We start from the raw sequence: 27,009 nt of genomic DNA, 5'->3' as shown, positions 1-27,009 counted from the left end.
TATACACCAAAGAGATAAAAGAAAGAAAAAGACCCATTTGTAGAAAAATGTTTATAGCAGCCCTTTTTAAAGAGGTGATGCTCATTATTTGGGGAATATGAATATGAATATGAATGCTATGAACATTACTGAGCCATAAGAAATGATGAAAGGGGTGGTTTCAGAAAACACAAGAATACTTACGTGAACCGATCCAAAGTGAAGTGAGCAGAGCCAACAATAACAACAATGTTGTAAAGACACTCTAATCATCACAATGACCCACCACAGTTCCAAAGGACTCATTGTGAAAAATACTATTCAGCTCCAGATAGAAAACTGACAGACTCAGAGTACATACTGAAGCACATCTTTTTCTCTATGTTTTTCTTTTTCTTTCTCTTTTTTCAAACCATGGATAATGTGGAAATTTGTTTTGCATGACTATATTTGTAACAGGTATCATATTTTTTACGTTCTCAATGGGAGGAGTAAAAGGAGAGAGTATTTAGAACCAAACATAAAATAAAATCAATTTTTAAAAAAATTCCGCAAAAAGGCCAAGAAGGATGAGAAATGAAAAAAGGTAATTGCTACTGAAATAGAGTGATGGGCATCTCTGGTGTACTACAATACTATAGAACTGTATAATGATAAAGAAAGGGAAATATCTTACGTTATTCTTCTTGGTCACTTTGGGGAGCTTTGGGCAGGAAGGAAATCTCATGGAAACGTTCCTCAGGTTCCTGATGACAGTGGCCCACTTGGAATGTCTTTCAGAGATATTCTCATGATCACCCATATTCCGGGCAAGAATGCTTCGACTGTTTGGTCCTTGCAGATCCAGAATTTGAGGCCTAGGCTGCCTAAAAAAAAAAAGGAAAAAGGTCAGCTCTGAAAGGGAAAGGGCCTTGGAAATGCTTACTAGGTAACAAAATTCAGAGTCCTCTATATTTCTTTTGTGACACGAAAGAAGTCCACTTTTTGCCAATAAGTTTGGAAAACTTAACTATGCTACATCCCAACCATTTGTGAGGCTGTTTCTCCCAGATCATCGGAAGGAATTGGGGAGTTGAGTCTAAATAGGGTAATTGAGTGTAAGGAGGGCCAGGAGCATGCTGGCCTGGCCTCATAGGTGAATGAGTGATATAGGAAGCTTTCCTGATGCTGCTCATGATCTCATCTCCTTCAAACGGATACCATGTTTGTACGCTCTGTGGCTTTCCTTCTCTTTCACAGCCCTTCTATCAGAAACTCACCTTGCACACTTAGTAGCTGTGTGACTCTGGTCAAATTACCAACCCTTTTTGGGTTTGTTTTCTCATCTGTAAAATGGGAAGGTTGGACTAGATGGTCTCCAAGGTTCTTTCCAGTTTCAAATCTACGATTCCCCTGAACTGCCCCAGCTTCAGCTCCAACCATAGGAACAATTCCCCTGCAAAGATCCTCTGGCTCTTTTCTCAGGGTTCCACGGGCTCAGGAACTCCCCAGTAAAAGGGCTGGCTCCATCATGGTATCTCTAAGATGACTTCAGCCTTCCCTACCTCAAACTCTAAGTCCCAAGGAGGTACATAGGGCCATTCAGGGCAAGAAGGCCTCAGAGTAGCAATTCTCTGCCATTTCTGAGAAGCTATTGTTGGGCTTTCTAATATAACTGGAAAACCCAATGCCGCTCCTCACTGGAAGTTCCCTGGCCTGACTTTCACTTGCTAATACCACAGACACGACAGTCCCCTATCATGCCAGGTAGGGAGAGTGGGCACAAATCAATTGAAATAAGGGCAAAATGGACAGTCACCCCAAGTGCTCCAAGTTTTAGGAGTGACACTGCTGTTCACATTGTGAAAATGCAAAATTCAATGCACTGCGTTGTGAAGAACTGTTTTTCACTGGAGAAAGCCCTTTGAGTTGTACTATTCTGGGGTCCCATTTGTTCTTCATCTGTATCAAGGTGTGATACAAGAGTCTCCTCATCTCACATCAACTCCCTTCCCAGAGGACAAGTTCTAAGGCAGGTCTGCATGAGTAAGCATGGTTAGCAGATGGGCTCCACAATCTTCCTGCTTCTACCCTGCCGTTCCTACTGCTCTCTTACCTAGCTTTTACCTCTCTTCTTATTCCCACCCCCAGTTCTTACTCTTCTCTTTCTCTTTCCGCTGTGGGCAGATGAAAAATATTATGTCTAGCCCCCAGCTGTTGGCTCCAATTTATTGTATGCATTTTGTTATTTGCAAGTATGGATTATTACCTGTCAGTATCTCAAGAAAAATAAGTGGAGAAAGTCTAATAATTGGTACTGTAGACAGGGAAAGAGTGTTGTAGTAGACAGAGCACTGGACTTAGAATCAGAAAAAACTGAGTTCAAATTCTCCTTTATATACTACCTACTAGTTGGGAGATTCTGGGCAAGTTCACCTCTCTGGACCTCAGTTTCCTCAACACTTAATCTCTCTGTGCCTCAGCTGACCTCTAAGGCAGAGGATTTAAACATTTGGTGGGTTTTTAAAATTTATACATGCCCAGCTGCAAACACAATGTCTAACAAATAGGCACTTGGTAAATGATTGTGAGATATTTGTTGAATTGAATTATTCACTTTTATGCCCCTTCAGTATCAAGCCACTAGTAGCAGTCGTAATAGTGGTGGTAGAAATGGTGGTGGTAGTGGTTGCAGTAGTAGTAGCCGTAATAGCAGGGGTGGTAGTAGTAGTGGTGGTAGTGATGGTGGTATTTCTAGTAGTGGTAGGAGGAAGAAGAGAAGCAGTAATAGTTGACATTTATATATGGTACAATGAGGTTTGCAAAGTACTTTACATATATTATCTCATTTGATGGGAGGTATGGTGGTAGAATGAGAAAAGTACATGCTCTGGAAACAGATGACTTGTGTTCAAATCCTGCCTCTGACAGTTTCTTCCTGTGTAACCTTGAACAAGTCACTTAGCCTCCACGGGCTTCAGTTTCCTTTTCTGTAAATTGAGAGGATTGCACTTCTAGATCCTTGGGTGTAGCCTCTTGATTGAGTCCAAGTTTTGTAGAACAAATCTTTTTGTTAGGGGGATTTGTTCTGTGAAGTTTGGATTCAATCAAATGGATGCACTTGAGGACCTAGAGGGCCACATGTGGCCTCAAGGCCACAGGTTCCGCACCCCTGGACTAGATGGTTGCTGTGGTCTCTTCCAGTTCTAAATCTATGATTCTGTGATCTCTTTAATAATCCTATGAAGTAGGGACCACAGGTACTTTTAAAGCCCCATAGGGTGAAATGACTCATTTATGATCATTTGACTGATTAAGTGTCAGAGGCAAAATTAAATAATCCATATCTATCTGGGCTTCCTTGGGTACTCAATAAATGTTCACTGAATGAATACATGAATTAATGGCTATTGTGGGAAAAGAAATTCAGAAAGCATTATAAGGAATATGAAAAGATTCCCTCAAAGAATTTGCAAAGCAGGGGGGAGAAAAACTTAACTTCATGGTCTTTAAGTTTAGAACAAGACTTTTTTTTTAAAAAAAAACAGTAGACAGAAAGTAAAGCTTCTGGAAATGAGGGAAGTATGCTGAATGGGCAACTTCTAGTCAAATTTTCTTCACTACACAGGCTAGGAATTCTGAAGTCAATTCATTTTTCATTGAAAAATTTTTTTTCCATAAACCTGAGGAACAAATTTACAGTAGGAAGGTTCCAAGAATCTGGCAGGAATTATTGCTGTCCCTATATAATACTTAGCCACTTGTTATTACTTAAAAATGTGCCCCAAACTCCTTAAAAAACAAAACACAAAAACCTGAGAGATGGAGCCAAGATGGCAGAGTACATGGAGCATTCCAACGAAACTCTCCTAACATTCCCCTCCAAATAACTTTAAAATAATGCATCAAATTGATTAGGGAATGGCATAGCCAACTAGAGGTCAAGGTGAGACATTTTTTCAGCCCAAGATAACTTAGAATGTCTGAGAGCCCACAATGGGATGGGGGCTGGCCTGGAGCACAAGCAGCGACAACTGTGGGCCTTGAAGTCAGCAACAGCAGCAGAAGCTTCAGGAGCTCTCGGCCCAAAGATGGTAAAGGGATTGTCCAGGAATCCTCATGCTAATACTGTAGTTTCAAAGGAACAGGAACCATTCCCAGGTAGGACCACAGCACAGACCAGGAGTATAATGACCACATCTGTCAGAGGATAACATCAGATTAGAAGCAAAAAATTTTATAGACTTCCCCCCCAAAAAAAAACCCTAGTTGTGAAAACAGTGGCCAAAAAAGCCTAAAGCTTAGGACAGTCTTTCCTGCCCTATCAGTTGAGGAAAGCCTAACTCTAATATAAGGTTCAAAGTCAAAAAATAGGCTGGAAAAATAAGTAAACAACAACAACAAAAAGTTCCTGACCATAAAAAGCAATTATACTGAAAGAAAAGAGCAAGACATAAACTCAGAAGAAGACAATGACATAAAAAGAGCTACAAGCAAAAGCTCAAAGAAAACTGCAGAGAGACACAAGCCCAACAAGAATTCCTGGAGTGTTAAAGAAAGAAAACACACACACACACACACACACACACACACACACAAGATTTTAAAAAACAAATAAGAGTGTAAGGGAAAAATTGAAAAAGAAATGAGAGCAATGCAAAAATTGTGAAAAGAGGATTAACAGCTTGGTAAAATAGGCACAAAAATATTAAAGAAAATAACACCTTAAAAATAGAATTAGGAGGACTCTGGGAAGATGACAGAGTAGGTCAGAAAATTCCAAGCTCTCTAGAGTTCTTTCACAAACAAGACAATATAGCACCCCAGGGCAAACATAGAGGGGTAAAAATATATAAGAGTTGGGGGAAAACAATGGTTTTCCTCAGACAACTGGAAAAGATCCAAAGAAAAATCCCAGGACCAAGGTTGGGAGGTAGCCTCAGCTCCATCCACAGGAGTTTTCACCTCTGGGACAGCATGGGGAGTCAGGCATCTGAACGGGGGAAAATTAAGGGAACCTCTGGTGATAAGGGATGCCAGGCCCAGCTGTGCTGCTGAGACACGGCCATGGATGAGAAGGAACCAGCACATACCTGGCGAGTGCAGAAACAGTGGGGTGGGGATGCCACTGGCTATGGGCATTTACAGGAGAGTGGAACTTTTGGTTTCAGTTTGAGGCCAGAGGGAAGAACTGAAGGAGGATCTGAGGCCAGAGGCACCATCCCCCAAACCCTAGGACTAGAGGTAATTGCAATAAGCTTCTACAAATAAAAAAAAAATGAGCAGGCAAAAGAGAAAGAACCCAACTAAAGAAAGTTTCTATGGGAATAGAGAAGATGAGGGTTTGTCTTCACAGGGGGATACTGAAGCAAAAAAAGCCTCTCCTACCCCAAAAAGTAATGTCAAATGGTCATCTGCCCAAAAAGAATTCACATAAGAACTTTAAAAAGACTTTAAAAATTAAATGAGAGAGATTGAAGATTTAAAAAAAAATACAAACAATCCAAGAAAAACAAGAAGATTATGAAAAGAAAGTCAACCAACTTGGAAAAGGAGATCCAGAATCTTAAGAAAGAAAATAACTCTTGAAAATTAGAATTGGGCAAGGAGAAGCCAGTGAAGTTATAAGAGACAAAGATATAATAAAACAAAATATAATGAATGAAAAAATAGAAGAAAATATTCTGTAACATCTCATAAGAAAAACAACTAATCTGGAGAATAGATCAAGAAAAGATAAAAATAACTGGACTACCTGAAAGCTATGATCAAAGAAAGAATCTTGATATAATAATACAAGAAATGATTTTTAAAATTGTCCTGAAGTGTTAGAACAAGAGGGGAAAGTAGAAATAGACAAAAACCACCAATCACTGCCTGAAAGAGATCCTATAAGGAAAACCTACAAGAATATTATAGTCAAATTCAGAAAGCCCCAGCTCAAGGAAGAAATATTACAAGTAACAAGAAAAACAATTCCAATATGGTAGAACCACAATTAGAATCACCCAAGACTAAGCAGAGGCTATACTAAAAGACCTCAGGTCCTGGAACACTATATATTGAAGAGCAAAAGAACTGGGGTTGCAGCTGAAAATATCATACCCAGCAAAGTTAAGCATAATCCTGAATGGAAAAAAAATGGACATTCAATGACTTTCAGGGCTTTGTTGAAAAAAAAAATCTGAACTTAACAGAAAATTTGAGAAACAAGTTCCAAGAAATATAAGGTACACATCAAAGACTAATTACAATGGACTCGATAAGGACAGTTTACTTTTTATGTGAGGAAATGTAAAAAGTGTATCTAAGATTGTTATTAGTAATTGGGTAGTTTGAAAGAAAGATTGAAGTAGACCTGAGTATGATGGGATTCTAAAAAGTAAAGCTGTATAGGTAAAGATAAAAAGAGTAATTATCTTCTACAAATGAGATGCAAGAGGAAGAACAGACACATAGGAATTAGATGGGGGAGCAGGGCTGGTAGTTCTAGAACCCTACTCTCATTGGAAATGAGTTAAAGAGGAAACAATACATATATATCTAGAAGGGTATAAAAGTCTTCTAAATTCAGAAAGAAATAAAAGGGGATAGGGAGGGGGGAGAGGATAAAAGAGGGATTTTTAGAAGGAACGCTACTCACATCAGATCTGGGTTAAGGAAAGAAAAATATATACATTTGGAAGGTAATGAGAATCTTTTAAATTTATAAAAAAATAAAAGGTGAGGGAATGGGATAAAGAGGTGGTATAGAAGGGTGTCTAGATTAATGGGAGTGGGATTTGGAAGGCTATAAAAGTCTTCTAAATTCAGATAGAAAAGATAAGTGGAAAGGGGGTCAGGGTGGGGGGAGAATATAAGGGAGGGATCTTTGGGGGAGTTAAGTGATAGGAAGGCAAGGTAAAATATAGGAGTCAGGAGAGATAGGAAATAAGAGATACACACAAACATAAAATAAAGATCAGGAGTAGAATTTATTAAGGAAAAAAAGCAAGGGTAGCAATTATGATCTCAGACAAAGTTAAAGCTAAAATAGATTTAATCAAAAGAGAAGATAGGGAAACTACACTTTATGTTAGCTATATCTATCAATTTATCAGTATTGTTCTAGACCAGGGGTGAGGAACAGCAGCCTCAAGGTCGCATGCGGCCCTCTCAAGTGCAGCTCTTTGACTATATCCAAACTTCATTCAGTCAAAGAGCTGTAGTTGAAAACGTAGATGGCTACATGTGACCTTGAAGCTGCAGGTTTCCCACCCCTGTTTCTAGACTATTTAAAATAACTTGACAGTATGAGATTAGAATATTGCTGTGATATAAGAAATGATAAGTTGGTGGACTTAGAAAAATATGGAAAGATTTGGACTTGTCAAGGAAGATGTTATCCACCGTCAGAGAAACAGAGGACAAATAGAGTACTTGCTATAATACATCTTATATGTATGTGTTGCCTCACTCAAAGTGAGAACTTGAAAAAGACCTTAACTTAAAAAAGGCCAAGGTCTTCCACTGCAGCCTGGGCCATTTCTAGTCATCCTGAGCAATATCTGGCCACCGGACCCAAATCGCTCTGGAGGAGAAAGTGAGGCTGGTGACTTTGCATAGCCCTCCCTCACTCAAGCCAAATTCAATTGCAAGTAATGTCATTAAATTCCTGATATTATGGTCCTCTTCAAGAATGAAGGACAAACCATTCAACACAACCACACAACCTCTGTGTGTTTGTATAACTATATCCATGCTTAATTGTAGCCTTCTTGAGGTAGGGGGAGGAACAACAAAGAAGAAGCACACAGCAGAGAACAAAAGAAAACTCACAAGGAAGCAAAGGAAAGATGGACAGCTCTGAATACAATGTGTAGTATTTATTATATAGACTTTCTTGAAGTGGAAATTATTGCTGTATATTTTGAATCTTCTCACCTTCTGCTTTTCTTTTAATATTTTGTATTTAAGTTTTAGTATTTAAGTTTAAAATAAATTTTAAAAAATTAAAAAATTAGAATTGGCTAATAAAAGCTCATTGAAGAAAATAATTCTTTAAAAATTAGAATTGGGCAAATAGAAGCTAATAACTCCATGAGACATCAAGAAACAATAAAACAAAGTCAAAAGAACAAAAAAAAAAGAAGAAAAAGAAAATGTGAAACATCTCATCAGAAAGACAACTGACCTGGAAAATAGACTGAGGAGAGATAATTTAAGAATTATTAAACTACCTGAAAACCATGAGGAAAGAAACAGCCCAGACATCACATTACAAGAAATTTTAAAAGAAAATTGCCCCAAATTGGGGCAGAAACAGAGGGCAAAATAGAAATTGAAAGAATGCATCAACCATTTCATGAAAGTGATCCCAAAATAAAAACTCCCAGGACCATCACAGTCAAATTTCAGAGCTTTCAGGACAAGGAGAAAATACTTCAAGCAGTCAGAAAGAAATCATTCAAATACCACAGAGCCACAATAAGTATCACACAAGACCTAGCATCTCATAAGATAAAGGAGTGGAGGGCTTGGAATATGTTATTCCAGAAGGCAAAGGAGCTAGGATTACAACCAACAATAACCTATTCAGCAAAACTTCTGGAGGAAATAAAGAGTTTTCAAATATTCCTGATGAAAATACCAGAGCTGCACAGAAAATTTGTCATTCAAACACAAGACTCAGCAGAAGCATAAAAAGGTAAACATGAAAGAAAAATCATAGGGAACTCAATAAGGTTAAACTGTTTACATTCCTATATGGGAAGATGATACATATAACTCCTAAAAACTTTATCATTATTGGAGCAGTTAGAAAGAGGCTACATAGTCAGAGGGCACAGGAATGAGTGAATTATGTTGGGATAATCTTAAAAAAAAAAAAGAAGAGAGAAAAAAACAGATGCATTAAGAGAAGGGGAAGGGAGAGGAAGAATGGGGAAAATTCTCACACAAAAAAGGCACATAAGGAAGCTTTTACAGGGGAGGGGAAAACAGGAGTGGGGTAATGCTTGCACCCCAATCTTATCTGAACTAATTCAAAGAGGGAAAAATATATATACAGACTCAGAGGGTATAAAGATCTATCATGCTCAACAAGGAAGTAGAGGGAAAAGGGGCAAGAGAAAGGGGGAAAGATAAGAGGGAGAGTGCATTAAGAGAGGCAATAGTCAGAAGCAAAACAGACTTTTGAGGAGGGGCAGGGTAAAAAAAAGACAAAGAAGGATAAATAGAAGAAAATAGGATGGAGGGAAATATACAATTAATAATCACAACTGTGAATGAGAATGGAATTAAATGGAAGTGGATAGCAGAATGGATTAGAAACCAGAATCCAACAATATGTTGCTCACAAGACACACGCTTGAAACAGACATACACAGAGTTAAAAATAAGGGGCTAGGGCAGAATCTATTATGCTTCAGCTGAAGTTAAAAAGGCAGGGGTAGCAATCATGATCCCAGACAAAAGCACAAGCAAAAATATACCTGATTAAAAGGGAAAACAGGGAAACTACATTTTGTTAAAAGGTATGATAGTCGTATATACTCGGCAAAGGCATAGCATCAAAATTCTTAAAGGGAAAATTAAATGAGTTACAAGAGGAAATAGTAACGGGGAACCTCAACTTTCCCCTCTCAGAACTAGCTAAATCTAATCATAAAATGAATAGGAAAGAAGTTAAGGAGATGATTAGAATTTTAGAAACATTAGATATGATCAGCCTGTGGAGGAAACTGAATGGAATAAAAAGGAATATGCCTTTTTTTCAGCTATGCAGTGTACCTTAACACAAATTGACCTTGAATTAGGGCATAAAACCTCATAAACAAATGAAAAAAAAAATAGAAATGTAATTACATTTCTACATAATTACCATATATTATCTTAAATTACCTATAACTACCATAAATTACCTTTATGGTACCATAATGCAAGAAAAGTTATATTCAATAAAGGGTCTTGGAAGCACACCTTTTGACCCAGCGATATCATCAGTAGGTCTGTATCCCAAAAAGGTCAAAGGAAAAGGACTCATATGTATAAAAATTTATGGCAGCTCTTTTTATAGTGGCAAAGAATTGGAAACTAAGGAGATGCCCTTCACTTGGGAAATGGCTGAACAAATTGTGGTATATAATTGTGATGGAATACTATTGGGCTATAAGAAATGATCAGGGGGATAGTTTCAGAAAATCCTAGGAAGACTTATTTGAGCTGATGCAAAGTGAAGTGACCAGAACCAGGAGAACATTGTATACAGTAACAACAATCAACAATGAAGGACTTAGCTAATCTGATAAATACAATGATCCAATACAATTCCAAGGGACTCATAATGAAAAATGCTGTCCATCTACAGAAAGAGAACTGATGAACTCTGAGTGCAAATTAAAATGTTATTTTTCACTTTTTCTTGCTTTTTTTTTCTTTCACAACATGACTAATGTGGAAATATGTTTTCTATGACTTCATATGTATCATACTGCTTTGCCTTCTCAATGGATGAGGTAAGGGATAAAGAAAGAGAAAAAAATTGGAACTCAAATTTTTTAAGAAATAAATATAAAATATAAAATTCAAAAAAATATTCATTTGATTCTATCTTCTTCTCAAGCTGTCATTCTACTAGCAAAAGCTAACTATACTCATTGCTGACATTTTCATGCCTCTCATTTTTTAGCCACTTGCAATCTGGTTTCTAATCTTATCACTCAACTGCAGTTGCTCTCCCTAAGTTACCAATGATCTAACTGCCAAATCTTATGTCCTTTTTTAAAAATGCATTTTACTGATGTCTTTTGTTTTTACATTGAAGTCATTTCCTACCGTCTCCTCTAGATTGAATCTCTTCATAATAATAAGAGCAAAGCAAAAACGGTAAGCATATCTGATATTACATACAATATATTCTGTTTGTTTCTCTCCACCTCTCTGCCATGAGGAAGAATGTACATTTTGTTATCACTTATCTAGGGCCTTTGTTGATTTTTCCATTATTCAGAGTTTAGCATCCTTTTAGTGACCTCTTTATTTATTTTCCTATAATCATTATGTGCATGTTCTTTCGGTTCAACTTATTTCACCCTATATCAATTCAAATAAGTCTTCCTGAGTTTTCCTAAATTCCTCACATTTGTAATGAAAAGGGAATCATTAACCAAGTCCCTTACCTGAGGATTTTCAGGACTACAGAAGACAGGGAATTTGCAGAAGACTTCATATAAAAAGGCAGAATGAATAAATCATGTCTCTTAATTTTAGCTGTAGTAGTGGGTGCTGTCTGAATATGCCCAACAGAAGTAGCATTAAACAACTGGCTGTTTAACTAGATAGTGTGACCTGCAGAACTCCCTTATTTATTTATCTTAAAATTTAAAATTTATTTACTTTTAGTTTTCAACATTTACTTCCATAAGATTTTGAGTTTCAAATTTTCTCCCTATCCCTTTCTTGTTCCCACCTGGCGGCATGCAATTTGATATGGGCTCTACATATACATTCCTAATAAACCTCTTTTCACATTAGTCATGTTGCAAAGAAGAATTAGAACCAATGGAAGAAACCACAAAAAAGAAAAAAACAGAGGAAAAAGAGAGAGAGCAAATAATATGCTTCAATTTGCTTTCAGACTCCATAGTTCTTTTCCCGAATGTCGATAGCATTTTCCATCATGAGTCTGTTGGAGTTGTCTTAGATCTTTGCTAAGAAGAGATAAGTCTATTAAAATTGTACAATGTGGCTGTTACTGTGTACAATGTTCTCCTGGTTCTGCTCACTTCATTCAGCATCAGTTCATATAAATCCAGGTTTTTCTGAAGTCTGCCTGCTCATCATTTCTTATAGCAAAAAAGTATTCCATTACATTCATATATCACAACTTGTTCAGCCATTCCCTAACTGATGGGCATCCTCTCAATTTCCAATTCTTTGCCACATCAAAAAGAGCTGCTATAAATATTTTTGTACATGTAGAACTCCCTTATTTATAGTAAGTGCCTCTGTAACTTATGTCTCTAGGCTGCATAGCTAGGGATAGTGTAGATAAAAGGTATTGCCTTAATTGGTTTGAGGAAGCCTCCATATGGAGCCAGCAAGAGATGCTGGATAACGCAGTTATTTTCCCAGAAATTTTTGCTAGGGCTTCTTCCAGCTACTAGAAGCATGAATTCTCCATTATAATTTCTATTGCCTTTAACATATGCTATTTTCTTTTTTCTTTCTTTCTTTCTTTTTTTTTAGGCAATTGGGGTTAAGTGACTTACCCAGGGTCACACAGCTAGTAAGTGTCAAGTGTTTGGTCTGAGCCTAGATTTGAACTCAGGTCCTCCTGACTTCAGGGCTGGTGCTCTATCCACTGCACCACCTAGCTGCCCCAAAATATGTTATTTTCATTACCATGTTGTGGTTCTCACTACTCTGATGTTCCTGTGATTTGAACTCAGGCCTGCTGCTGTCAACAAGGACCATGAGCCATTGCTGGCGGGTCAAGTTTGGAACTCAATTGCTGAAGGGCTTGCCACTTTGAGATGACATAGTGATTCTCTTGGATTTCCTGTTGGCGGATGGTTAGAGGAAGGAGTTTTTTCTCTCTGCCCCTTGGAGGCATGGCGGCTACAAATCACAACTAGAGAATATACTTCCTAGGTGAGCCTGAACCTGTGCATTGGGCCCCTGGCTTCATCTTTTGCTTGATATCTCTTTCTATAAACATAGGTGACCAGCCAGTGAGTGATCTGAGATAGATAATTTCACTCTGGTGGTGCCCTCATGAGTACAATAGATTGGAAGTTTTGTATTCTTTGCTTGGTGTGGAATGTCCTGTGGAAAGTGCTTCCTGTAGTGACTGTAGTACTTTTCAGGGAAGAAGATAACCATCAATAAGAAGATAAGTCCCCTCTAAGCCATGGCCTGGCTTTCCAGAAGATATGGACCATGAGGGAACTGCTTAGACAATATAGGACTGAGGTGAAGGTAAGATGCCTATTGAGTAGTACCTTTAAATGCCCCATGTCTTAATCTTGTAAATGTCACCTTCCTGGGAGAGTATAATAGGAATTATAAGTTATTGTATCATGCTTTAAGTCTTTTTCAATGTGTACCATTGAGTCTTTTGTGCTCAAAGCATTTTTAATGGAGGAATTAAATAGCTGCCTTATAGGTGATTTATAATGTAGAAAGAAACGTCCAGGTCACATGAGCAATAAGAGATTTTCTCTGATCCCTAAAACTTCTCCAAAGTAAAAATTATGCACCAGAGATAAAGCAGCTTAAGCATTCACCAAGGCCAGGGACACCCAGGAGCCAAAAGGTTAAAAGAAAAAAAAATCCGTGAACTGATGCTTGACCCTGAGATCACTTAGCACTCTTTCCCTCACTCCCAAGCTACCAACTGGCAGCAAGGCTACACTAGCAGACACAAGTCCACAATACAGGCTTACAATCTTATTCACATACCCAGGTACCCCCTTATTCTTTCCAATGCTGTGGCTCCAGGCTGTGGAAATTTGCCCTAGCTGCAACAGACAGCTAGGTGGCCACTGCCCCTCAGGAGCTACAATCCTGCAGCTCCTGCAAAACTCTGAATTGCCAGTGCTGGGGCAAAGAACTAAGGAATAAAGGGAGTAGGACAGGGTTCTGGGGCCTGGGAGTGGGAGTGGGGAGCACTTTACCAAGCCCAAGGGATAAAGCACAGCATCCAGCTGGGGCCAGTTCTGACCACCCAAAAGTCATTTGGGGCTAAGGTCCAGGCTAGTGAATGGTAAATTATTCAGCGTGGAAGGAGACTGAGATGCTTTGAGATTTGGCCCTCAAGGAAACCACAAAGAGTAGGGAGCAAATCAGAAGGCAAACAATAGGGAAAATAAAGGGGGAAAAACTGAAATCATTAAAGATTTCAGGAAGAAGAAAACTCTAAGACTTTGGACATAAACACTTAAATCAACAAGAAAAACAGTAACAACAGGAGGAAATATGGCCTTCAGATCTAGTAAATGAGTTTGGGCATCCAAGAATGAATACTGCAAAACAAAGGAGAGTGATTCAACACTTGATATGACAGAGATCCAGTGAAATTTGAGGAGAACATGGAGCCATAACATGTTGTCCTTGAGTAGTTCTAAAGAGAAATGAAAATTACGAGGGCAACATTTTTGGCCTGCAAATCAAAAATAATGGGGAAACTAAAAAAAAAAAAACTAACTAAAAAACCTAAAAACTGGAATTTGCAATGGCAAGCCTTACCAAAGAAACAAGAAAGATAATAGATTAAGAAGGCAAACACAGAGAAGTTAAGGACAATCTAGAAGAAGAAAAGTAAAAAATAACGTTAAAGGGAAATATGCTCACTATGCAAGCAAAACATGCTGACAAGGACGTATGGGGACAACCTGGCAATCATAGGTCTTCTAGAAGAACATGACAGGACAAAAAAAACCCTTAATATCATAATTAAGGAAATAATGGAAGAAAACTTCCCAGAACTTCTGAGTTTAGAAAGCTAAATTCCAATCTGAAGAATTCACAGATCACCTCCAGGAAAAAACCCAAAGCTGCAGACTTGAAGACACATACTGATTAAATATAACAACTCAATTCAGAAACAAGATGTGTGCATGATTGGTAGAAAAGCCTGCAAATGCAAAGTAAAGGGAATTCAAAGAACACAAGACTACTCTGTACCCACTAGAAGAAGTAGGAGGGAATAGAATAATGTGCTCCAAAGACTAACGGAGCTCAGGATACAGCTCAGGGTGACCTACTCTGCAAATCTGAGCCTAACCCTACATGAAAAAAAGATGGATATTCAATAATAAAGAAGAGTTAGAAATATTTTTTTTGGGGAAAAAACCAGAACTAAAGAGATTATTTGCCTCTCAGACACCCCCAACAACAGAAATGCAGAAGGAATGAACAAATGCAGCAGGCAAGGACAACAACAGAGTGACAACAGAGACACTGAAAGACTTCTAAATGTGTAAAAGGAGACAGGGATGAAACCAGAAATACGGCAGAGGTAAAAGTGAAAAGACAATTAGGGAAAATTAACTTGGAAACATATTGCCTACAGGTGAATCCATTTTTTAAAAATGGGATATTGTAACATGGGACGCCATGTGAAAGGTAGGCAGGGGAGCAGAGAGGAGTGAGTGATGTGTCAGGATCAAGTCAAGGGCTACCAATGAGGGGAAGGTGACCTATTCGGTCTCAGACAGAGAAGAACCTACAGAGGAGTGTGTGGTGAGGAAGGGAGAAGGGTTGAAAAGAGAGGAAAGGAAGAAGGCCTTACTTTGGTGGTGGGAGGAGGCTTCATAGATGAGTGCTCCTATGATTGAAAAGAGATGATTTGTAAAGGGAGGTGGCCTGGGGGATTTAGTGCATAAAAAGTCTACTCATCCAAAATTGGGAGGAGGGTATGGAACCTCAGGGGCAAGTGGCACCTGGGGGATTGGGAGAGCATGGACACAGGAAGGAAATTTCAAGGCATATGTGGGGGGAAAAGTAACTAGGGGAGGTATAAAGCAATGGTGGACTGCAGAGTTAGCTACATAGTGGGAAAGGGGCCTACCATGAGGCAGTGTCCTCTCTGACACCTGCAGTAACTGGCATTATTCTAGAAATGAGGCAAAATAGAAAAGGAATATCCATGGTGCAAGTCCTCCAAAGCAGTGGATAAAAGCTCCTAGAAGGGAGCTTAGAATGGATCCCATGGAAGATTCGATTTCATGAAGAATACAGAGAATAGAGCTAATTATAAGGGCTAAGTATCAGAAAGCCAGAGTAGACAGAAAGAGGGGATTAATAATGAGAAGAGTGAGAGAAATCCTTTTGGAAAAGGGACACAAAAAAACAAAATCAGAAAACTAATAAATAGGACTAAACAAAGGGCAGAAGAGGAAGGGAGAATCTCTGCTTGATTAACTGAGAGGAAAAAAGTGGAAGAATTATGTAATTAGATAAAAGCACGAGAGAAAAAGGAACTAACAAACAAAATACTAGGCAAAGGGGTGACAAAAGAGAAGAGGGCATCTGGCGGCGGCCAGAAGAAAAGAGATAGTGGGCCACCTGAAAAAAAGATTAAAGTAAATGAAGGAGTATAATATTATGTTTACAGGAGAATGGGGAAAATATAACTTGGGGGAAAAAAAAAAATATTAGAAACAGAGGGAAGAAATGTAAACCTAATACATAACTTTAAATGTAAATGGATTAAATAGTTCAATAAAATGAAAAAGAGCAACAGATTGGTTAAGAAAACAAAACCTTACAATATGTTGCTTGCAAGAAGCACATTAAAAGAACAAAGACATACACAAAATAAAACTTGGAGAATGGAAAAAAATAACTATGCATCAAGTGAGTAATTTAAAAAAGCAGTAATGGTATCAGACAAAGCAAAAAGTTCAAAAAACAAAAGGGGATAAGTAAGGAAATTATATTATGCTGGAAGGAATCATAGACAACAAACCAACACCAGTAATAAACTTGTACACTGGAAATACTTTAGCATCCAAATTCATAACGGAAACGTTATCTGAGATTCAAGACAACATAAACAGTAATGTAATAATGACAGGAGACTTCAAAATAGCCCTCTCTCAGTTGGACAAATAAAGGGAACTGAGCAAAGTGCTGAAGAAATTAGAATGAGACTTCCGCTTCTAGGAGCCAAGATGGCAGAGTGAAAAGGTAGTCGCTCTCACTCTCCTCTATCAACCTCTGAAAACCCAGAAAATATCATCCCAGAAAAAAACCCTGAAACATCTGAACTAGAAGAAAGACAGGGAGCAGCAGTGCGGCAGCCTAGCAAACAGGTCTCCCAGTGCCTCAGCAAAAATAAGGGAGGCAGAACTACAAGGGGCCCCAGGTGGATAAATACCCTGCTGCATTCATCTGAAAGGAGGTGAAGAAAACAACCTAAAGGCTTCCTAAAGCCCTGGCCTTGCTGGTTCCAACCCAACACCAGGTGAGCTATTGGAGCCCTGCCGCCTCCAACTGTGAAGAAATCCTGAAGCCCAGGTGGTAGAGCAGGCAAACACCAACACCTGGACCTCAGTGCCTCAGTGAGGGGGGGAACTGGTGGAAACCAGCTCAGAAAACCACCAGGTGCCTGGCACACCACAAAGGAATCTCCCAGTGCATTAGCAGAAAGAGGGAGACAACAGGGGCCCCAGGCAGATAAACACCTGCAGCACCCATCTAAAAGGAGCTGAAGAAAGCTAAAGGAAAGGAAAAGCAGGCAACCTAGAATTGCCTGAAAGTTCCAGCCTTGCTGATTCCAGCCCAACACAGGTAAGCTGCCAGAAACCTACAGCCTCCAATTGCCAGCATAAGAGGCCCCAGCACACAAAGCCAGTGACCAAGACCTAGGCTCCCAACACAAGAAGCTTGGGTCAGTACCCTCTGTTCCCCAGCAGGAGAGCTCAATCTCTTTAAAGGCCAGGGAATAAAGAAACACCATGAGTAAAAAGAAACGTACCATAGATTCATATTATGAGAAGAGTGAAGATCAAGACAGAAATTCTGAAGAGGACAACATTGTCAACAAACCCACATCTGCAACAACAAAAGGGAATATGAACTGGTCTGAAGCCCAAAAAGCCTTCTTAGAAGAGCTCAAGAAGGATTTTAATAGTCAAATGAGAGAGGTAGAAGAGTCCTTCAAAAATACAATTGGCCAATTGGAAAAAAAATACACTGAAGAAAACAAGTCCCTAAAAAACACAATTGGCCAATTGAAGAAGGAAGGACAAAAACTAACAGAAGAGTACACTGAAGAAAACAAGTCCCTAAAAAACACAATTGGCCAGTTGAAGAAGGAAGTACAAAAACTAACAGAAGAAAACAATCTGTTAAAAACTAGAATTGGACAAATGGAAACTAATGTCTCTATGAGAGAGCAAGAATCAGTCAAACAGAAACAAAAAAATGAAAAAATAATGAAAATGTAAAATACCTCATCAGTAAAACAACCACCTGGAAAATCGACTCAGGAGAGACAATTTAAAAATTATTGGACTACCTGAAAATCATGATGAAAAAAAGAGCCTGGACAGTATCTTTCAGGAAATCATAAAGGAAAACTGCCCAGAAGTCCTAGAACCAGAAGGGAAAATAACCATAGAAAGAATCACATCACCACCTGAAAGAGATCCCAAATTGACAACACCAAGGAATATAATAGCAAAATTCCAAAATTACCAGATGAAAGAGAAGGTGCTGCAAGCAGCCAGAAAGAAAATTTAAATATCATGGAACCACAGTCAGGATTACACAGGACCTTGCAGCTTCTACATTAAAAGACCGCAGGGCATGGAACATGATATTCCATAAGGCAAAGGAGCTTGGAATGCAGCCAAGGATCAATTACCCAGCAAAAATGAGCATCATTTTTCAAGGGAGGAGGTGGATATTCAACGAAATAGGAGACTTCCAAACTTTCCTGATAAAAAGACCAGAGCTCAACAAAAAATTTGATCTTCAAGTACAGGACTCAAGAAGGACTTAAAAAGGTAAATGGGACAGAAGATACAATATGTTGTTAATGGGGGGGGCTGTTTAAACCCCTACAAGGGAATATGAGACTTGCAACCCTTGAGAACTGTATTGTTATTACACCTTGTTAAAGGAGTATACATAAAGAGGGTGGATATTAGTTGACTTTGATGTAATGATAAAAAAAAATCTAATCAAGTGGGTTAAATGGATCCAAATAAGTGGATCAATCTGATCTTAGAAAATGTACTGAGAAAGGAGGAGGCAGACAAGGGTAAATTACATTACAGGAAAAGACACAAAATCCTATTACAGCAGAGGGAAAGAAGGGGGGGGAGCATTGTTTGAACCTTACTCTCATCAGATTTGGCTCAAGAAGGGCATAATATAATCAGTTAGGTATAGAAATCTAACTTGCCCTATAGGCAGTAGGAGGGAAAAGGGGAAAGAAAAGGGAGGGGGAAAGAAGGGAGGGAAGAAGCAGTAAGAGTAAAGGGGAAGAAAAGGGAAAGGGATAATAAAAGGGAATAGGGACTGAAGGAGGCGGTGGTCAAAAGCAAAACACTAGTGAAGGGGGAAAGGAAAAAGGAGAAAGAAAAGCATAAATGGGGGAAAAGGATGGAGAAAAAGACACAGATAGTAATCATAACTGTGAATGTGAATGGGATGAACTCTCCCATAAAACGGAAATGGATTGCAGAATGGATTAAAAACCATAATCCTACAATATGTTGTTTACAGGAAACACATTTGAAAAAGAGTGACACATACAGGGTAAAGGTAAAAGGCTGGAGCAGAATATATTATGCTCAGCTGAAGTAAAAAAGCAGGGGTAGCAATCCTGATCTCAGACAAAGCAAAAGCAAAAATAGATCTAATCAAAAGAGATAAGGAAGGAAACTACATCCTGCTAAAAGGCACCATAGACAATGAAGTAATATCATTACTAAACATATATGCACCAAATGGTATAGCATCCAAATTCTTACAGGAGAAGTTCAGGGAGTTACAGGAAGAAATAGACAGCAAAACTATACTAGTGGGGGACCTGAACCTCCCCTCTCGCACTAGATAAGTCTAACCACAAAATAAACAAGAAAGAAGTTAAGGAGGTGAATAGAACATTAGAAAAGTTAGGTATGATAGACCTCTGGAGAAAACTGAATGGGGATAGAAAGGAATATACTTTTTTCTCGCAGTACATGGCACATACACAAAAATTGACCATGTACTAGGGCATAAAAACCTCACAATCCAATGCAGAAAGGCAGAAATATTAAATGCATCCTTTTCAGATCATGATGCAATAAAAATTATATGTAATAAAGGGCCATGGAAAGATAGACTAAAAAATAATTGGAAACTAAATAATCTAATCCTAAAAAATGATTGGGTCAAACAACAAATCATAGAAACAATCAATAATTTCATTCAAGAGAATGACAATAATGAGACAACATACCAAAACCTATGGGATGCAGCGAAAGCAGTTCTTAGGGAAAGTTTTATTTCTCTAAATGCTCACAGAAATAAAATAGAAAAAGAGGAGATTAATGAATTGGGCATACAACTAAAAAAACTAGAAAAAGAACAAATTAAAAATCCTCAACTAAACACCAAATTAGAAATATTGAAAACCAAAGGAAAAATTAATAAAATTGAAATTAAGAAAACTATTGAACTAATAAATAAAACTAAGAGCTGGTTTTATGAAAAAACCAATAAAATAGATAAGCCTTTGGTTAATTTAATTAAAAAAAAAAGAAGAAAACCAAATTACTAGTATCAAGAATGAAAAGGGAAGCTACCACCAAGGAAGAGGAAATTCAAACAATAATTAGGAATTATTTTGCCCAACTACATGCCAACAAATTTCACAATCTTAGTGAAATGGATACATATTTACAAAAATATAAATTGCCCAGATTAACAGAAAAAGAAGTAAAATACTTAAATAACCCCATCTCAGAAAAAGAAATTGAACAAGCCATTGATGAACTCCCTAGGAAAAAATCTCCAGGGCCAGATGGATTTACATGCGAATTCTATCAAACATTTAAAGAACAATTAATTCCAATACTATATACACTATTTGGGAAAATAGGTGAAGAAGGAGTCTTACCAAATTCTTTTTATGATACAAATATGGTGTTGATAACCTAAACCAGGAAGAGTCAAAATAGAGAAAGAAAATTATAGAGCAATTTCTCTAATGAATATAGATGCAAAAATTTTAAACAAAATACTAGCAAGTAGATTGCAGCAATTTATCACAAGAATAATACATTATGACCAGGTAGAATTTATACCAGGAATGCAGGGTTGGTTCAATATTAGGAAAACTATCAGCATCATTGAGCATATCAACAACAAAACCAACAGAAACCACATGATCATCTCAATAGATGCAGAAAAAGCTTTTGATAGAATACAACATCCATTCCTATTAAAAACACTAGAAAGCATAGGTATAAATGGAGTCTTCCTTAAAATAATAAATAGCATATCTAAAACCTTCAGCAAGCATTATATGTAATGGGGACAGGCTAGAAGCATTTCCAATAAGATCGGGGTGAAACAAGGATGTCCATTATCACCACTGTTATTCAATATTGTACTGGAAACCTTAGCTTTAGCAATAAGAGAAGAAAAAGAAATTGAAGGCATTAGAATAGGCAAAGAAGAAACAAAGCTATCACTCTTTGCAGATGATGACATGATGATTACTTAGAGAATCCTAGAGAATCAAGTAAAAAACTACTTGAAATAATAAACAACTTTAGCAAAGTTGCAGGCTATAAAATAAACCCACATAAATCATCAGCATTTCTATATATTACCAACAAAGCCCAACAGCAAGAGATAGAAAGAGAAATCCCATTTAAACTTACTGTAGACATTATAAAATATTTAGGAGTCTACCTCCCAAACAAACCCAGGAACTCTATGAACACAATTACAAAACACTTTTCACACAAATAAAATCAGATCTAAATAATTGGAAAAACATCAGTTGCTCATGGGTAGGCGAGCTAATATAATAAAAATGACAATCCTACCTAAGCTAATTTACTTATTCAGTGCCATACCAATCAACAAACTACCAAAAATTATTTTATAGAGTTAGAAAAAATAATAAAAGATTCATTTGGAAAAACAAAAGGTCCAGAATATCAAAGGAACTTAATGAAAAGAAATGCAGGGGAGGTGGCCTAGCAATTCCAGATCTTAAATTGTAATTATAAAGCAGCAATCATCAAAACTGCTTGGTACTGGCTAAGAAATAGGGAGGTGGATCAGTGGAATAGGTTAAATATGCAAGACACAGTAGTCAATGACTATAGTAATCTATTATTTGATAAACCCAAAGACCCCAGCTTCTGGGATAAGAACCCACTCTTTGAAAAAAACTGCTGGGAAAACTGGAAAAGAGTATGGCAGAAACTAGGCATAGACCCAAATCTCACACCATATACCAAAATAAAGTCAAAATGGGTTCATGACTTAGATATAAAGGCTGATACCATAAGTAAACTGGGAGAACAAGGAATAGTTTACCTATCAGATCTATGGAGAACAGAAGAATTCATGACCAAACAGGAGATAGAGAACATTATGAAAAGCAAAATGGATAATTTTGATTACATTAAATTGAAAAGTTTTTGCACAAACAAAGCCAATGCAACTAAGATTAGAAGGAAGGTAGAAAATTGGGAAAGAATTTTTACAACCAGTCTCTGATAAAGGCCTCATTTCTAAAATATATAGAGAATTAAGACAAATTTATAAGAACACAAGCCATTCCCCAATTGATAAATGGTCAAAGGATATGAACAGACAGTTCTCAGATGAAGAAATTAAAGCCATCTATAGTCATATGAAAAAATGCTCTAAATCGTTATTGATTAGAGAAATGCAAATCAAAACAACTCTGAGGTACCACATCACACCTATCAGATTGGCCAACATGACAAAACAGGAAAATGATAAATGTTGGAGAAGATGTGGGAAAATTGGAACACTAATACATTGTTGGTGGAGTTGTGAAATGATCCAACCATTTTGGAGAACAATTTGGAACTATGCCCAAAGGGCTACAAAAATGTGCATACCCTTTGATCCAGCAATAGCACTTCTAGGGCTATATCCCAAAGAGATCAAACAAATGGGAAAAGGACCCACATGTACAAAAATATTCATAGCAGCTCTTTTTGTGGTGGCAAAGAATTGGAAATTGAGAGGATGCCCATCAATTGGGGAATGGCTGAGCAAGTTGTGGTATATGAATGTAATGGAATACTATTGTGCTATAAGAAATGATGAACAGGCTGACTTCAGAAAAACCTGGAAAGACTTATATGGTCTGATGCTGAGTGAAGTGAGCAGAACCAAGAGGACTTTGTACACAATAACAGCCACGTTATGCAATGACTAAGATTGTTAAACTGAACCCTTCTCAGCATTACGAGGATCTAAGACATCTCCAGAGGCCTCGGATGGAAAATGCTGTCCACATCCAAAGAAAGAACTATGGAAGTCGAATCGCTATCACTTATTTTTACCTTCTGTTGGGTTTTGTTTCATCTTTCTGATGGTTCCTTCTATTGGTTTTAATTTTTACTTACAACTTCACTAATGTGAAAATATGTTTAATGGGTATGTAAATGTAAAGCCTATATCAGATTGTTCCATCTTGGGGAGGGGGAGGAAGGGGAGAAAAATTTTCAACTCAAAAGCATATGGAAGGATTGATCAAAATAAATTAATAAAATTTTAAAAAAGAAAGAAAAACCAAACCAAACCAAACCAATGCAACCAAAATTATAAGCAAAGAAGAAAACTAGGAAAATAAATTTTTGCAACAAGTATCTCTGATAAAGACCTCATTTCTCAAATATATAGAGAACTGAGTCAAATTTATAAGAAAAAAGAAGTCATTCCTGAATTGATAAATGGTCAAAGGATATGAATAGGCAATTTTCAGACAAAGAAATCAAAGCTATCCTTGGTTATATGAAAAAAATGCTCCAAATCAGTATTGATTAAATAACTAAAAATTAAAACAACTTTGAGGTATCACCTCACACCTATCAGAGTAGCTAATATGACTAAAAAGGAAAACATTGGATGTTGGAGGGTATTGGGAAAACTGGGACACTAATGAACTGTTGGTGGAGTTCTGAACTGATGCAACCATTCTGGAGAGCAATTTGGAAGTATGCCCAGAGGATCATAAAACTGTGCATACCCTCTGATCCTACAATAGTCCTGCTAGGTCTATATCTCAAAGACATAAAAAGAGGGGAGGAAGGACCTATTTGTACAAAAATATTTGTAGTAGCTCTTTTTGTAGTGGCTAAGAACTGGAAATCAAAGCGATGCTCATCAATTGGGGAATGGTAAATAAGCTATAGTGTATGATTGCAGTGGAACATTATTGTGCTATAAGAAATGACAAGCAGAATGATTTTAGAAAAACCTGGGGAGACTTACATGAACTGCTGCATGGTGAAGTGAACAGTACCAGGAGAACATAGTACACAGTAACAGCAATATTGTTCAATGAAGAACTGTGAATGACTTAGCTATTCTTAGCAATATCATGATCCAAGACAATCCCAAAGGCCTAATGATAAAACATGCTATCTGCCTCTAGAGAAAAAAACTTATGTTGATTAAATACAAATTGAAGTGTACTATTTTTCACTTTCTTTCATCCAAGTGTTCTTATACAAAATGACTAATATGGAAATGTTTTTCATAATTGTACATGTATAACCTATATTTGATTGCTTACCATCTCAGGGAGGGAGGGAGGGATAGAATTTGAAACTCAAAATTTTGATTAAAATGTTTTTTTTTTTCAAAAAAGATGGGAGGCAGCTAGGTGGCACAGTGGATAGAACACTGGCCCTGGATTCAGGAGGACCTGAGTTCAAATTCAGCCTCAGACACATAACACTTACTTGCTGTGTGATCTTGAGTAAGTCACTTAACCCTATTGCCTAGCCAAAAGAAAAAAAGAGAAAAAAAGAAAAACAACAACAACAAAAAAAGGTTGACCAAGAGTTGGTGAAGAACAGTGGAAAGAACAAGGAATTAGAACTATAAGTCCTGGATTTCAGTCCTAGCTGTCATTAACTACAGTATAATCTTGTAATTAAGTTCTCAGGGCCTCAGTTCTCTCATAAAGTAAATGAAGAGAAATGGAGAAGATGACCTCCAAGGTCCCTTCTAGCTCTAAGTAAATGATCTCATAATTCCAAATAACCCCCTCCCTTTAAAACAGGCCTGTACAACATATGGCCCTCGGGTGGTACATTGTACAGGTTGGTTTTACATCCTCTACATTATTTATGGGCCACAGGTTTTGCAGGCCTGACCTAAAAAACCTCTTGCTTGTAACATGAAGCAAAACAAACCAACTCATTGGTCAAATCTAACAATATGGACCTTATTAAAAACCATATAGCTCAATGTTTACCTAGCTATTGAGATGATGGAGGGAGTCTCAATTTCAAATGCTACCCTTTTGCAGAAAGACTTTCTTTCCCAATATGATCAGCTTGGAGAGCCTTCTCTTCTAAGTGGACCTTCTGTATTTCTCTATGTGTTGTCTCCCCCATTAGAGTGTAAGCTCCCTGAGGACAAGGATTATATTTGCTTTTCTGAGTATCTCCAGCAGTTAGCACACTTCCTGGCACACAGTAAATACTTAAAAGATGGTCATTGCTTAATTGAAATCAGTATTGGCCTCTATCTTCATCAGTTTTCTGATTCCTCACTATATTTTCCTTTAAATTGTTGTGGTTAGTATATAAATTGATCTGTTGGGTCTAAAACAAGAGAGGCAACATTGGAAGCATATTTATTCTTTTCCATTTTTATAATTCAACAGGCTTTTATGTGATACCTGCTATAACAATACTACTACACTACTACTAATACTAATAATAATAATAGCTAATTTTTATATAACACTAGTATGTTTCAGGTACCGTGCTAAAACCTGAGGATGCGATTCAATGTGACAAGCATTTCTTAATTGCCTTCTATATTCCAACTCCTCTGAAGAGCTGGGGATAATTAAATTCAAATCAACAAGGAATTATTAAACACCTACTCTTGTGCCAGGAACTGTGTTGGAAGTTGAGGAGACAATCTGACAAGCATTTGTATTATACTGCAGGCTCTGTGCTATGCTCTGGGGATGCAAAGAAGTAAAAAAAAACGCCAAGAATGATTTTAATCAATAGTAACAAAATTACCCAGCATGACATTAATATCTGACATTTGTAGAATCAGTTTGGTTTGGTTGGTTCCAATCTGATTCCACTTGCATGATTTAGTTAAATCTTCACAAAATCCTCAGGAGGTAGGGATGCCAGGCATTATCACCCACATTTTATGGACAGAGAATCTGAGACTGGGAGACGTCAAGTCACTTGCCCAAGGTCACCCAAAGGACAACTAGATCTCAAACCTATGTTCTAAGCTCAATGTTCTTCATGTCATAGTCATACCATATTTCTCTTCAGGCAACATCCTGTAATCCATCAAGAAATTAATCCTATATATCTAGATGGGTTTGTTGGCTAATGACTCCAAGATACAGTTTATGGGAATAAACACACACACACACACACACACACACACACACACACACACACACACAAGTTAGATGTGTGTGTTATTGGAAACATTTTGCTGAATCACTTTTTTTTTTTGCCCTTGACTCAAGGACACTGTGATGGTTGGTTAGGCTGGTAAGAAAAAGCCCTTTTTGATGGGAGGTGTAAAGGTACTCTGTCTAAAACTTGCTTGAGTCCTTTGAGGGCTGTAGGGGGCATCCCATCTGTCATGTTGTGGCTTCAGCTATCCATCAGCCCAGTACCACATCTTTGAGGCCCTTACAATGTTTCCTCTCTTCCTTTCTGGTGGCTGTGTCTCACTAAGAGTAAGCCAGACACCTCCCACCCCTTTCCTTTTTCTCTGCTGTCTTTTTGGGCCCAGGCCAAGGGCTTGAAAACAACGATTGTGCATCACAGGGAGAGTGAGGCTTTGATGCCAGTCCAGAAAACAAGCCCTAGGAGAGCCCTGCTGAACACACATGCCGAGGAGGCTTTGGAACTTCTGTCCAAATATTTCCTTTGTCAGAATGAAATAAACTTGTAATCACTAGAGGATAACACTTAATCAAAAGTTTAAAGTGGTGATAGTGACTGGTTTTAGGCAAATACAAACAGCAGTGGCACCCTGGATGAGAAAAATGAGCATTTTCTGGTAGAATGTGTGGTTTAGGGAGTCCTGTTCAATGTGTCAAAGCTACCTTCTTGTCATAGAATAATTACTACTTAAAAAAAATGCATCCTGTATGATCAATTACTGTTTCTGTGGGATCACTGAAAAGTAACCTCATGGCAAGAAATCTTAAAGGAGAAGGAAGGAATGGAAAGGCTATAAAGGATTATAAAACTGTGCATGCCTCCTCCCCAATACTAGGTCTATATCCCAAAGAGATCAAAGAAAAAGAAAAAAGTATGTATTTGTGAAAAATATTTATATCATCTC

General features: G+C 37.7%; 1 protein-coding gene across 1 annotated transcript in view; it reads right to left on the bottom strand.

The window, feature by feature from the left end:
* Nucleotides 1–655: 655 nt before the first annotated feature.
* The window catches only part of SPMIP2 (sperm microtubule inner protein 2), a 145,082-nt gene continuing 118,728 nt past the window's right edge, over nt 656–27,009 (bottom strand). Inside the window, exon 4 of the mRNA XM_078148705.1 lies at nt 656–845. Within this exon, the coding sequence (XP_078004831.1) occupies nt 718–845 (128 nt within the window). The 3' untranslated portion in view covers nt 656–717. The remainder of the gene's footprint in view (nt 846–27,009) is intronic.

Source organism: Phascolarctos cinereus, unplaced genomic scaffold, assembly GCF_003287225.1.
Source record: "Phascolarctos cinereus isolate Bilbo 61053 unplaced genomic scaffold, phaCin_HiC Scaffold_9;HRSCAF=440, whole genome shotgun sequence".
NCBI lineage: Eukaryota > Metazoa > Chordata > Mammalia > Diprotodontia > Phascolarctidae > Phascolarctos > Phascolarctos cinereus.
This window is presented reverse-complemented; position numbering and strand designations above follow the sequence as displayed.